This window comes from Dendrobates tinctorius, unplaced genomic scaffold, assembly GCF_039654945.1.
Source record: "Dendrobates tinctorius isolate UK_male_01 unplaced genomic scaffold, ASM3965494v1 ptg000007l, whole genome shotgun sequence".
NCBI lineage: Eukaryota > Metazoa > Chordata > Amphibia > Anura > Dendrobatidae > Dendrobates > Dendrobates tinctorius.
This window is the reverse complement of record NW_027361675.1, coordinates 46616880-46632659: the sequence shown is the minus strand read 5'-3', so window position 1 is coordinate 46632659 and position 15780 is coordinate 46616880. Positions and strand designations below refer to the sequence as shown.

At 42.3% G+C, this 15780-nt stretch overlaps 1 protein-coding gene across 1 annotated transcript in view; it reads left to right on the top strand.

The window, feature by feature from the left end:
- Window positions 1–15780, top strand: part of PPM1E (protein phosphatase, Mg2+/Mn2+ dependent 1E) — a 345133-nt gene that overhangs the window by 310869 nt on the left and 18484 nt on the right. Inside the window, exons 5-6 of the mRNA XM_073574366.1 lie at window positions 1529–1672; window positions 8834–8927. Coding sequence (XP_073430467.1) covers window positions 1529–1672; window positions 8834–8927 — 238 coding nt within the window. The remainder of the gene's footprint in view (window positions 1–1528; window positions 1673–8833; window positions 8928–15780) is intronic.

Sequence of the window (15780 nt, the reverse complement as noted above, 5' to 3'; positions counted from 1 at the left end):
GTAACAACTTCCGTCCAGTTGTAACTGGTGACGTCACAGCACACCTCTTGCCATGTTAACCCTCAACACACCACTCCTCAACATACACTCCTCTCACCTTTCACTATCTCCACTAATGTCCACTCGCAGGATTTCAGAATACTCAAGATGGCATGGCCGCAAGAACATGTCGCCGGCGTGGACAACGTCGGGATCCAGGATGGCGCCGGCGGAAGAAGATGTCGGGGATCATGGAGCAGCGACGATGACAGTGTGAGTATGAGAGACGGAGTGAGAGAAAGGGTCGTATGTGGAGTGAAAGAGTGAGTGGATGTGAGTGGAGATGGTGAAAGGTGAGAGGAGTGTGTGTTGAGGAGGTGTGTGTGTATTGAGGGTTAACATGGCAAGAGGTGTGTCACTATCCTCTCGATGCGATAGCATCGGGCCTTAATCTAGTCTATAATAATAAATGCCCTAAGCAGCTTCCGGTTGTAACAACTTCCGTCCAGTTGTAACCGGTGACGTCACCGCACACCTCTTTCCATGTTAACTCTCAACACACACTCCTCTCACCTTTCACCATCTCCACTCACTCTTTCACTCCACATACGACCCTTTCTCTCACTCCGTCTCTCATACTCACGCCGTCATCGCCGCTGATCCACGATCCCCGACATCTTCTTCCGCCGGCGCCATCCTGGATCCAGACGTTGTCCACGCTGGCGACATGTTCTTGCGGCGACGCCATCTTGAGTATCGTGAAATCTATCTGCACGACTTTCCTGCATTATTGCTGTTTTGAACTGCTTGGACCATTGCATTTTAATGGATTTATGAATAAAAAGAAAATTTTTTTTAGCAGCATCCTGGATTGCTCACGTTATTGCTGGACTTTGCTTTGTTGTTGTTCATATATATATATATATATATATATATATATATATATATATATATATATATATATATATATATATATATATAATATTATTTATGCTTTTCGATTATCATGTATTTCACATTCGGACATCTTTATAATAATATGGCCATGCTTGAGTGCTTGAGGAATAGATATTTTGAGCAAGTGTGATTATTTCGTGGAAATTTGTCCACAGGATTTTAACCTCCAAAACTATTTATATGCGCATATACAGTAGGTCTTTCAAAAACAAGTTCAGCAATACCTTTACATGACCAGTCCCTTCCTGCATTACTGAAAAATCTGTAATGGACTGGCCATGTAAATTCATTACTAGCTATATATGCGCATAAAGAGTTGGTGGGAGGGGTGAAAACATTTTGACAGGTTCCTCTTATCTGATTGACATATCCATGTTCATTGCTAAACTAAGAGGAATGGGAACATTAGATGAATGATGTTTTAGGAACAGAGTTGATTACTTAAAATCCATGAAACCAATTTAATTTCTTGTTTATGATGTGAATAAGACAATCTTGTGCGTCAATTTCAGTTCACCAAGAGAGACTTCTTTTTGTTATATAGTGCATTATACTTTACATAACTGTATACATTTTCTCATTTATACCCTAGAACCTCCGTTGTGGTACAACTGGTGTGGTGATCTTTATCCGTGGCAACATGCTGCATGTGGCCTGGTTGGGAGACTCACAGGTGATGCTAGTACGAAGGGGACAAGCTGTGGAATTAATGAAGCCACATAAACCTGACAGAGAGGTGAGGACTTTGGAACTAGCACAGTCATCTTTATCTGGAGTGTTCTCTTCATTTGTAAATAGGCCAACGTTTTTTTACCAAACCTAGCAAACACAATATGCGGAATTGCATCAATGTTGTGGAGCTTAAGGAAAACCTGTCAGCAGGATTTTGCTAAGTAAACTACAGGCATTGTCAGGTTGGCAGTGTTAAACTGATTAAAATGATACCTGTGGTGAAGAAATCCATCTTGTAGTCCTTGTGTAATCAATGTTAAGGCCCCGTCACACACAGTTATCTCAATAGGGAGATCGCTGATTTTGTGACGCCACAGCGATCTCACCAGTGAGATCGCTGTGTGTGACGGGGATCAGCAACCGGCCCCCCTGCCGGGTATCGCTGATTGTGCTCGATCGGCCTGGGCCATTTTTTGATCGCTGGTCTCCCACTGGCCAGCACGCATTGTGTGACAGCGAGAGACCAGCGATCAGCGACACTGGACGCTGGTTTCTAATGTAAACATCGGGTATCCAGGAGCCGCGGCTCTTAGATACCCAATGTTTACCTTGGAAACCAGCGTGTACGCCGGTTTCCAAGGTAAACAGCGGGTATCCAAGAGCCGCGGCTCCTGGATACCCGATGTTTACATTAGAAACCAGCTTGTTCGCTGGTCCTGATCGCTGGAGGGGCTGTCTATGTGACAGCTCACCAGCGATCAGCCTAACGATGTCCCAGCGATCCCATCCATGTCGGATCATTGGTGGGATCACTGGGACATCGTTATGTGTAACGGGGCCTTTAGAAGTTTGCAGCTAATGATATTCCAGTGCTCCGGGGCAGAGAAATCAAGGAAAAACCTGCCCATAGGCCCTCTGCAAAGCACAAACAGTCTCTCTCTCCCTCTCTATGATGAAGAACATGTTTGTGCTTCGGGGCGGCATGTGGGCAGGTCTTTACTTGGTTATATATATAGTCCTGGCCCAAAGCACGAGCTTAAGTGAAAACTTCTAACACTGATTACACAAGAACTACAAGACAGATTTCTTCACCCCAGGTATCTTTTTAATCATTTTAACACTGGCAATCTGACAATGCCTGTAGTTTACTTACTCATCGCTCCCTCTGACCTGAACAGCAAAGTCAGAGGACGCAGAAGACAGCGCAGCGGTGGAACGAGGACAGGTGAATATCGCAAGTGCCTGGGGCATGAGCAAAGGGGCAGCACAGGCACCTGGCCCCCATAGTGCGCCCCGGTACCACCGCCAACCGCCGGCCCTGTCATCAGCCACCGGAACACTTACCGAGGCTGCAGGGGACATGTTCCGAAGACGCCGGGGACTGTGACTCATGTATAAGCTGAGAGGGGTCTTTTTCAGCGAAAAAAAGGGGCTTAAAAACTCGGCTTATATACGAGTATATACGGTAAATATATCTTGGCTTATATAGTGGTGCAAATTACATGTGAATTAAATGTAAATTTTACCACCAGTGGAACAAATACGTGTAACATTCATTATCCTAAGGTGAATATTCCATATTTCTCCTCCCCTTTGTTACAATTCGTTCTTTGAATAGCATTAGCTGGTCTATATTTTAATATAATGAACACTATTTTTTGCAAAATTGTGGAGTTTGCATTCCAACCTTCAGCTGTGGATAGAAATGGATACTCATTGCCAGTGCACATCTTTAATTAAATAGCATTGTACACACAACATGGTGAAATTTAGCTAATTGATTTGGAACAGTGCTTCTCAAAACGTGAGATGGACCTTACGGCCGGGGTCACACTAGAGAGGAATACGGACGAGTGAGAGGCGTTAAAAGCACGCATTACACATGGACAAATGATTCCCTATGGGGCAGCTCCCAACAGCCGTATAATTCTCGCCCGTATTCTACGGTCCGTGCCAATCACAGCATGCTGCGATTGTCAGCGTACTACGCCCGTAGTACGCCAATGCAAGTCTATGGGTGTGCTAAAAATACGCATTACACACGGACCACACATGTGACTTGCGAGAAATACGCACCCGATGTCCTTTAGAAAAGCCGGCAATTCAGTGTGCAATACAGTAAACTCACACTGACAGGTTTTATAACCCAAACGAAAGAATAGATATAGACACATAGAATACATATATATATATATATATATATACACACACACACACACACACACACATGTCATTGAGACACATATATATATACAGTGGGGCAAAAAAGTATTTAGTCAGTCACCAATAGTGCAAGTTCCACCACTTAAAAAGATGAGAGGCGTCTGTAATTTACATCATAGGTAGACCTCAACTATGGGAGACAAACTGAGAAAAAAAAATCCAGAAAATCACATTGTCTGTTTTTTTTTCATTTTATTTGCATATTATGGTGGAAAATAAGTATTTGGTCAGAAACAAAATTTCATCTCAATACTTTGTGATATATCCTTTGTTGGCAATGACAGAGGTCAAACGTTTTTTGTAAGTCTTCACAAGGTTGCCACACACTGTTGTTGGTATGTTGGCCCATTCCTCCATGCAGATCTCCTCTAGAGCAGTGATGTTTTTGGCTTTTCGCTTGGCAACACGGACTTTCAACTCCCTCCAAAGATTTTCTATAGGGTTGAGATCTGGAGACTGGCTAGGCCACTCCAGGACCTTGAAATGCTTCTTACGAAGCCACTCCTTCGTTGCCCTGGCAGTGTGCTTTGGATCATTGTCATGTTGAAAGACCCAGCCACGTTTCATCTTCAATGCCCTTGCTGATGGAAGGAGGTTTGCACTCAAAATCTCACGATACATGGCCCCATTCATTCTTTCATGTACCCGGATCAGTCGTCCTGGCCCCTTTGCAGAGAAACAGCCCCAAAGCATGATGTTTCCACCACCATGCTTTACAGTAGGTATGGTGTTTGATGGATGCAACTCAGTATTCTTTTTCCTCCAAACACGACAAGTTGTGTTTCTACCAAACAGTTCCAGTTTGGTTTCATCAGACCATAGGACATTCTCCCAAAACTCCTCTGGATCATCCAAATGCTCTCTAGCAAACTTCAGACGGGCCCGGACATGTACAGGCTTAAGCAGTGGGACACGTCTGGCACTGCAGGATCTGAGTCCATGGTGGCGTAGTGTGTTACTTATGGTAGGCCTTGTTACATTGGTCCCAGCTCTCTGCAGTTCATTCACTAGGTCCCCCCGCGTGGTTCTGGGATTTTTGCTCACCGTTCTTGTGATCATTCTGACCCCACGGGGTGGGATTTTGCGTGGAGCACCAGATCGAGGGAGATTATCAGTGGTCTTGTATGTCTTCCATTTTCAAATTATTGCTCCCACAGTTGATTTCTTCACTCCAAGCTGGTTGGCTATTGCAGATTCAGTCTTCCCAGCCTGGTGCAGGGCTACAATTTTGTTTCTGGTGTCCTTTGACAGCTCTTTGGTCTTCACCATAGTGGAGTTTGGAGTCAGACTGTTTGAGGGTGTGCACAGGTGTCTTTTTATACTGATAACAAGTTTAAACAGGTGCCATTACTACAGGTAATGAGTGGAGGAAAGAGGAGACTCTTAAAGAAGAAGTTACAGGTCTGTGAGAGCCAGAAATCTTGATTGCTTGTTTCTGACCAAATACTTATTTTCCACCATAATATGCAAATAAAATGAAAAAAAACCAGACAATGTGATTTTCTGGATTTTTTTTTCTCAGTTTGTCTCCCATAGTTGAGGTCTACCTATGATGTAAATTACAGATGCCTCTCATCTTTTTAAGTGGTGGAACTTGCACTATTGCTGACTGACTAAATACTTTTTTGCCTCACTGTATATATATATATATATATATATATATATATATTTCACAGAGTTCTTCATAGCAGAATAGCCGCTAATTCAGTTGCCAGCTTTTGTGAAATCATTCCCCAACCCAACATGAAATGACACATAGTTTACATACAGTAAACCATTTCATTTCATGTTTTGTTTTGTATGCCTTTCATTAGTAATTAGATGAGGGTTGATGTGTAAAATTTGGGAGGTGTAGGTGTTAATTTAAGGGGTTAATTCGTTGTAAAAAAATGTGTGGGCTCCCGCATTGACAAATTACCGCGGGAGCCCAGACATTTTTTTACAACGAATTAACCCCTTAAATTAACACCTACACCTCCCAAATTTTACACATCAACCCTCATCTAATTACTAATGAAAGACATACAAAACAAAACATGAAATGAAATGGTTTACTGTATGTAAACCATGTGTCATTTCATGTCGGGTTGGGGAATGATTTCACAAAAGCCGGCAATTGAATTAGCGGCTATTCTGCTATGAAGAACTCTGTGATATATACATATATATATATATATATATATATATATATGTGTCACAATGACATGTATGTGTGTGTGTATATATATATATATATATATGTGTGTGTGTATTCTATGTGTCTATATCTATTCTTTCTTTTGTGTTATAAAACCTGTCTTAGGGCTCCATTATATGTCCATTTTGCAAGCTGGCGAGAAAATCTCAGCATACGGATGCCATACGGATTACATACGGATGCAGACATGCGCAAAATACGCGACCACACCTTGCTTACGGATGACATACGGAGCACTATTTAGGAGTCATTCATCCGTATTACGCCTGTAAACTACGGACCGTATTTTGCGTCGGTTAGTGTGACCCCGGCCTACCAGTGAGGTGCAGATGGTAGGCAGTATTTGCAGAAGTGAATATAAGCTGCACCTGCAATTTCGGGTTTAGTAAGCGACTTATTTTGTGCTTATTGTAATGCTATAAAGTCCAGAAGATATATATAATTAAATTGAGCACCATTTTTCTTTTTTGCAATCTCTTTCACCATTAAGGGCTCGCTCACACTAGTGTATAAATCAGACAAGCGAAATCCGATAAAAAAATCAGATTGCACAAGGACCAGTGTTATTTAATGAGGCAGTGCAGATCTGCATACGGTATTTTTCCTCAGCTGTATTCGGTGAGAGAATAAAATTGCAGCATGCTACGATTTCACTCTGAAATCAGTACAGTGTGAGAAAAAAAATCACATGTCATATGAACCATCAGTATGATATCCGATTTTGTAAAAAAAAAACAGATTGCATACAGACAGCACACAGATGAGAGAAAATCGTTCCACTCTCCTGGATAAGAATGTGACCGTTTATTTTTTTCATGCACCAGTGTGAGCAAACCCTAATCCTTAATAGTGAGGCTCTAACAACATCTTGGTGTGGTGAGGTCCACACTTTGATTCTTCTGGCAAGGCACCCGAACAAAAAGTTTTAGACACCCTAATTTGGACCATGGCATTTAAAACTGTTTTGGGGGCTCACCAGCAGTCTAAATCTATGCCAAAAAAGGAACATGTGGACTACCACTAGTGCCAGCAACAGTATCTACCGTAACAGCCACAGTGTCCTTAGTCATCAAAAGACTCGAGGTCAACGGACTAATAATGAATCAAACAAACTGTAGCTTGGAATTTCCTGTTCCTATTTGCGCAGAATATCTTCTTGGATGATACACTATATGACTTCTGCCAGGACAGATCTGTCATGTTCCAAAATGATGAGTCTTTGATGTTGGATTTAGGACAATTGAGTGGCCGTATCTCCTCATCTAGAATTGGCGGACGCCTCTCTAGTGAGACCATGTTACAGTTTTAGAAGCACTGATTTAGGCATTGATCTTCTGTATGTATTATGTCTGCTTATATAGAGGAATCATATTGTGCAGTGGTTTAGTTACATCATCATCAATGTCATCAGCAGGGTTCACAATCTAAATTTCTGATCAGTATATATTTAAAGTGTGAGAATGCACCAGAGTATCCCAAGGAACCCCATGGAAACTCAATGCAGTGGTCTTTGGTGGGATTTGAATCCAGGACCCTAGCGCTGCTAAGAAACAGGGCGAACCACTGAGCTTCCTTGTATTGCTTCTACTGTATCTCTCCTGTGCTGCTGATTTCCTACATTAGAAAGTTGTTCTAGCAGTAATATGTTACTTCAGTTTGGGTGCCATCCCCCCAAAAATGATCAGAACAGGAGAAAATAAGATAAAATGCTAGTTCTTCCCAACAGGACAGCACTGATGCATTACACTGTTGCAATTCACATGGTGCACTTACTATAACTCAATACTGAACACAACATATGTTGGGTAATATTGTAGAGCCATGTTCACATAAGCGTATTTCACGGTCCTTTTATGGGCCGCAATGCCTGGACTATTTTCTGGTTTCCCAGCCCAAACTATGGAGAGTTAAAAAAAAATAAAAATAAGGCTAGTTTCACATTAGCGTTTACGGCCGCAGTGTCGGGCTGCACACGGCCGCCGCTAAGTCCTTCCCCCTGCCGCGCCTCCACCGGTAGCTCCGCCTACGGACGCATAATGCTGCATGCGTCCTGCGTCCCCTATCTTTATCACTGGGGACGCAGGCCGTGCGCAGTATGCGTTTGGCGGCGCATGCATCCTTTTGACGCTTCACCGACCAGCGCCAAACGCAACAGGTTGCAATTTGGTGCGCTCGGCGCAGCGTCAAAAGGATGCATGTGCCGCCAAACGCATACTGAGCACGGCCTGCGTCCCCAGTGATAAAGATAGGGGACGCAGGACACATGCAGCGTCATGCGTCGGTAGGCGGAGCTACCGGTGGAGGCGCGGCAGGGGCTGGGATTAGCCGCGCCGTGCGCAGGCTGACGCTGCAGCCTTTAACGCAAATGTGAAACCAGCCTTAGTCTGTGAAAATCTATACCCCGATGTCATCCGATGTTTCCCGCGGACCCATAGGGCTTGAATGGGAGAGTGCCATCTGATTATCAGAGGAAAATTGTGCATGCTGCGATTTCTTGTACTCCCTTGCCCAAAGAAAAAAATTGGACATGTGCATTGAATAACCTGGGGGCGAGTGCTATTCGCCAAAACGACGGATAGCAGACGTTCGAGGTATACTTATATCTGCATGACTCCTTAGGGTGTAAGCTCGGATCGGGACAGTCTCCAGCATGAAGTACGCTTGTGTGGACCCATCCTACTTTAGCTTTCTACTGTATGTCAAATTGTTGCAATGGTTTTCTAGAACTCTCAGATCACTCTTGTTTGATATCAATGAGATGATAAACCTTTGGTCACTTGTGGATTTTTTTTTATATACACATAGGATGAAAAACATCGTATTGAGGCCCTTGGAGGTTGCGTGGTCTGGTTTGGCGCATGGAGAGTTAATGGAAGCCTGTCTGTCTCTAGAGCTATTGGTAGGAGATTGACTTTAATTAATTCTTTCCTCTTTTCTTTGTCTCCTTATGGCTCTCATTTTAATTAAGTGTTTGATGATCTCAGACATACAGAAATCTAAAGAAACATGAAACAGAAGATAAATTATACTGGGAAATCCTAATTCATCTCACCTAGGATGCAATTAAATTGTATGAGCCCTAGACTCTATTAACTAAACTGAATAATGGATTTGAGACCCATGCTAACATTCTGGCCTGTACCTATTACGTGCCAGATAAGAAGATATATTGCTATCCATATATCAGCACAAGTGTGCAGCGACACTCTGTGCAATCTCTTATTTCTATAGCCCCCGTATACATTAGACTAATGTCAGCTGCATTTGCCGATATCAACTGGTTCACGGATGGTCTAATGTTTATGGTGGTGGCCTGCTGATTGTCAATCGCGCATGTCTGATTTTAGACAGCTGATCTCATTGTTCTCCCAGAGATAAGCCACCATCAGCGATGTCTGTCGGAAGCTTTCCTATAGAGAACACAAGAGCGCTTGGCAAATTCTTTGTATGGTAGAAACAGCCAAGATGGCTGTTGGCTGTACGATTGGCCAAAGCGTCATTTGGCTGGCAACCATGTAATGTATATGGGTTCTTAACCTAGGTCTGGAACAGGTAATATGAATATATAATAAGCTGTGTTAGGGTTTTTCAACTTAAAATAGAATAGATTTTTGTCCATTAGTTTAAGCACAGTGGATAACAGTATATAATTTTCCTATTAAATGCCATGGGATCAGGATCGCTTACACCATTCCAGCAGCAGACACAAACAGCGGAGGGCCCCTGCGCAAACACATGAGTGATAGAAGCTGTTTACTGCTTTGGAAGGGGAAGTGGTCCCCCATTTCCATTAAGCCCCTGTTTGGCTGCACAGATGGCAACAATGGTATGTCTGCCCCTGCACCAGTCTATCACTCTATAATGGCGTAATCTAAAAATTGATATTTGATGCTAAATTCATATGAATAACCCTGCTTACCACTTTTCCAATTTTTTGGTATTGTTCAGTAGTGTGTGTAATATTCCCCAAAAGTTTTGCTCTGGATTTTGGCATAATTATGAAGTCTCAAGATCAGACTTAAAAAACAAGCAAACAAAAAACTAGACCTATGATATATTTACATCTAGGTCTAAGTAACTCCAGAAAAAATGCTCCCAAGGGGAGAAAAGTGCAGAACACCACTGCACATTTAACAAGCTTTAGAGACTAATCATGGTGGATCGGCGGGGACTGATTGGTGGCCGCAGATTTGGATATTTACATACTAGAATTGTATAGTATTATATAGACATCTAAAATAATCTTTATAATAATGCCGAAGCGATTCATTTCTGAAGCCTTTCGATGATGAAATATAAAAAAATTAGTATAACTTGCAAAAAATATTTTTTTTAAACATGGACAGAAGTATTGGGACACTTACATATTTCGCCTACTGGAGCGCTTATGACCTTCCATTCTTAATTCATAGGTATCAATATATATTTGTCTCCCCCTTTAAAGTTTATAGTTTTCTGAGAAGGCTTTCTACAAGATTTTGCAGGGTGTGTATGTGAATTTTTACTTATTCAAGCAGAATAACATTTGTGAGTTTAGACACTAATGTTGAATGAGAGGTCCTGGCTCACAATTTGTATTGTAGTTCATCTCAGAGATGATTAATGGGGTCGAATTTAGGACTTTTTGTCAGCCAATTATTTTACACCAAATTCTTTCAACCATGCCTTTATGGACCTTGCTTTGTGCACTGGGGCACAGTCATACTGGTACAGGAAATTCACTCCGCAAACTGTTCCCATAAAGTTGGATGCATATAATTGTCCAAAATATATTGATATGTTGAAGCATTGAAGATTTTCCTTCATTAGAACAAAGGGGGCCAACACCTGAAAATCACCCCCCAAAATATTATCATTCCTCTACAAAACTTTATAGTTGGTACAATGCAGTCAGGCAGTTAATTCTCCTGTAATTTTCCAAATCCAGACTTGTCCATCAGAAAGTCATAGAGAAGTATGATTTGTCATACCACTTTTCCACAATCCACTCTCGGTGATCTATACGCGGCTCCATCTGACTTTTTGCATTGTGCTTGGTGATGTAAGGCTTGCATGAAAAAGCTTAGAGATAGAAACACATGCCATGGAGCTCCTGGCTCACATATTTTGTGCTGATGTTAATGGCATGGGGTCCCACGTGCTGAAAAATCCAGCCGTTTTGCAAAAACTTGTTTTAAATAATGAACAACATTTTTGTTGATTTCATGTGAAAATATTCTATAAATTGCTGTAAGGAAAATTAAATTAAAGAGAAACAAGACAGCAAGTCACCTAATATAGAAACCAGAAACCGCAAAAAGATGATTTGATAATTGTGTTTATAGAGTTTAGTAGAGCAGAAAACACCAATATTGTTACAGTAATGAGAAAAACGAAGTAATAGCTGGTCCATAAGATGAGCTAAATCCAACTTCAGATAAACAGCAACACATGGCAAATCACATTTTTTATTATGACTAGGTCATAATGCAGAGGCAGTGTGTGTAACATTAGGTACACTGTCACTGTCCAAAATCTGTCTCCTCCATACGTCCCCAAACTAATATTCCAATATATTCCCGTACGTAGTCTTCGATCATCACACCCTTGTACATTTTTCACCTAAGATTTTTCCCAAGCATACCCCATTCTCTGAAATTCACTGCCTGTTCAAATGTTTTTCATAATTGAAATCTTCAGACGCAACCTGAAAGCTCATGTCTTCCGAAAAGCGTGCAATAATCCCGCTGCCACCTCATTACCATCGGAGCTCCTGCAATCCCTGACATACTTTCTCTTTCTCAATATCCTGAAGATTGTAAGCTCGTGCTGAAAGGTCCACTCCTTTTCTGTATCGGTTTGTCACTTAGTTTGGTCACTATATTTTATATGTATTTTGTATGTAAACCCTCTTCACATGTACGGCACCATAGATAGAAGCAAGGCAAGGGTTTTTTAAAATAAATAATAATAATGTTTCCATAGAAATTAAGAAGGTAAATAGTAGCCATGTGATGCTAATCAAGTGCACTATTCATTAGTGTGACACACCTATATAAAAGCAGAAGTTTTTGCTCGTTTACTGGTCTGGAGCATTCATGCATGTTTTAATACAGTGCTAAAGGGGAAAGACCTCAGTAATGATGTTATAGAAGCAATAGTTGCTGCCCGTTAATCTGCTATGAGTTATAAGACAATTTCCAAACAATATGGAGTCCATCATTCTATCATGAGAAAGAGTATTCACAAATGGAAAACTTACAAGTCACTTAATTTTCCCAGTAATAGACCTACCAGAAAATTCACCCTAAAGTCAGACCATGCAATGTTCACTGAAATTGCAAAAAAAACCCAAGAGCTACAGCTCAGACTCTAAATGTCTCAGCATGTTAAATGTTCAAATTCATGACCACATATTTAGAAGAAGACTCAGCACGTATGGCTTGTTTGGACAGGGATGCCAGGAGAAAGCCGCTTCTTTCTAAAAAGAGCATGACTAAAGTATGCAAAGTTGCATCTGAACAAACCACAAGACTAATGAGACAATCTGCTTTGGACAAATGAAGCAAAAATGGTGATGTTTCGTTGTACTGCCTTGCGCCATGTTTGGTGAAAACCAAATATAGCATACGGTATACCAACCGTCAAGCACATTGGTGGATGAGTGATGATTTGGGCTTGTATTGCAGCCTTGGGACCTGGGCACCTTTGAGTCATTAAGTTGACCATGAACTCCTCTGTATACCAAGTAATCTAGAGGAAATTTGAGGGTATCTATTAAAAAGCTAGAGTTAGGTTGGAAACTGGGTTATATAACAAAACAATGATCCCAAGCAAATCAGGTAATCTGTATCAAAAGGGCTGAAAAAGTGAAAAAGCAAAACCTCAAGGTGCCGCAATGGGCCAGTCAATGCCCAGACCTCAACCCAATTGAAATGCTGCGGCTCGACCATAAAAAAGCTGTAAATAAAGAATTGCCCTCAAATAGTGTAAAAGGGAATCTGTCAACAGGATTCCAGTCCACGCCAACCCCCCAACACCCTCCCACCCTTGAAAAAAAAAAAAAATCAACAATTTACTATTAGGCCCAGAAACATTTGGACCATGACACAAGTTTTGGCATTTTAGCTGTTTACCAAAATATATTCAAGATACAGTTACAGTGGGGGAAATAATTATTTGATCCCTTGCTGATTTTGTAAGTTTGCCCACTGGCAAAGACCTGAACAGTGAATAATTTTTGTAACATATGTAACATAAACTTTATTGGTTCCAGGGTTAGAAGATACATTGACAACAGCCATTCAAATAATTGCAATCATTAACCAATAGTACAAGATTTGGTCAATATTCCAAGTTACTTCCTTACAAGGAGCCAGAGAATTTTTAACAATAACCTAGACTAAGGCCGGTTTCACATTAGCGCATTTTCAGCGCGCGCACGGCCGGGGGTAGCTCCGCCCCCGAGCCGGCTCTCTGCCTGGCGTGCCCGCCCCTTGCTTGTAGCGCCGCCTACTAGCGGACAGCGGCGCCTGCGATCGGCGCACCCTATCTTTAGCATAGGGTGCGCAGATCGTGCGCAGGCCGTGCGCTAGTTGCGCTTTGACCTGTGCTGCGCACTTTTGACGGTGCGCCGTGCGCGCCAAAATCAAACTTTTCGGATTTTGGCGCGCACGGCGCACCGTCAAAAGTGCGCAGCACAGGTCAAAGCGCAACTAGCGCACGGCCTGCGCACGATCTGCGCACCCTATGCTAAAGATAGGGTGCGCCGATCGCAGGCGCCGCTGTCCGCTAGTAGGCGGCGCTACAAGCAAGGGGCGGGCACGCCGGGCAGAGAGCCGGATCGGGGGCGGAGCTACCCCCGGCCGTGCGCGCGCTGAAAATGCGCTAATGTGAAACCGGCCTTACACGAATAACCCAAATATCACAAATAATTGCCCTTTTTGGTAATGTCAGTTATGAAGTGCTCATCTTGACAATTTGTAATGTTCCATAACAAATATCAGGTATTCTGTGCTGCCTAATTGTAAACAATGGAATATAATGGATATTCATTGTTAGGAATTCTAATTTATAGCAATCGCAAGAGTACTTTGAATAAATAAACCATTTTTTCCAGATAACTTTAAATTATTTAACCCTGCCCAGGCGACTGACTATCATGTGTTCCATGATACAATTATAATGAATTTTTCTCATTGTCTCCTGCAAGGAAGGAATTGTAACACTTTTCCAATTCTTTGCTATATTGACTCTTGTAGATGTAAGGATGTGGCTTTTAATTACTGCGTCCTCGTATTGGAGTCACTCCAGTTTCAGAGATAATAAAGCTGTTGCAGGATCCCACACTATGTCATCTCCCAGTACCCCTGAAATCATACTATAAATCTGTAACCAGTAAGTGTGGATTAGGGGACATGACCAAGAAATATGCAACAATCACCCACTTCTGAGTGACACCTATAGCATAAAGCTGATGTTTGTGGGAATATCTTAGGCTAGTTTCACATTAGCGTTTGGAGGCGCAGCGGACGCTCGCTGTGAAGCTCCGCCCCCTGCCGTACCTCCTCCGGTCAGCTCCGCCTATGGGTGCATGCCGCTGCATGCGGCCTGCGTACCCTATCTTTAGCATTGGGTACGGAGGCCGTGCGCAGGTATGCTTTTGCCGCCACAGGTGTCCTTTTGACGGTGCGGCGATTGCACCAAAATGCAACACGTGCCCATAGGCGGAGCTGACCGGAGGAGGCATGGCAGGGGCGGAGCTTCACGGCGAGCATCCACTGCACCTCCAAACGCTAATGTGAAACTAGCCTTATTGAGATGATACGGGGTGAAATACCACCTGTACAAGATCTTCCTAGATGTTTCCAAATGGTTTATTGCAATGTAAAGACTTTTTGTCTGTCTGGAATGCCTGTGACCATTCTTCCTGGGTAAAAGTACAGCCTAAGGATCTCTCACATCTAACAGTCTATAATTTTATGGGTAGGTTAATTATAACATTGAGAGATAGAATATCAAAAATGAAATCCAGAAAATCACATTATAATAATAATAATATTCTTTATATAGCGCTAACATATTCCGTAGCGCTTTACAGTTTGTACACATTATCACTGCTGTCCCTGATGGGGCTCACAATCTAAATTCCCTATCAGTATGTCTTTGGAGTGTGGGAGGAAACCGGAGTACCCAGGGGAAACCCACGCAAACACTGGGAGAACAGACAATCTCCTTGCAGATGTTGTCCTTAGTGGGATGTTAACCCAGCACTCCAGCGCTGCAAGGCTGCAGTGCTGACCACTTAGCCACCATGCTGCCTATAAATTATGTAAATTTATTTGCATTTTGCAGTGAGAAATAAGTATTTGATCCCCTACCAACCATTAAGAGTTCTAGCTTCTACAGACTAGTTAGTTGCTCCTAATCAACTCGTTACCTGCATTAAAGACAGCTGTCTTACATAGTCACCTTTACAAAAGACTCCTGTCCACAGACTCAATTAATCAGTCAGACTGTAACCTCTACAACATGGGCAAGACCAAAGAGCTTTCTAAGAATGTCAGCGACAAGATCATAGACCTGCACAAAGCTGGAATGGGTTACAAAACCAAACGAAAGATGCTGGGTGAGAAGGAGACAACTGTTGGTGCAATAGTAAGAAAGTGGAAGAAATACAAAATTACAAAATAACTGTCAATCAATACTGATCTGGGGCACCATGCAAAATCTCACCTCGTGGGGTGGGGTATCCTTGATCTTGACAAAGGTGA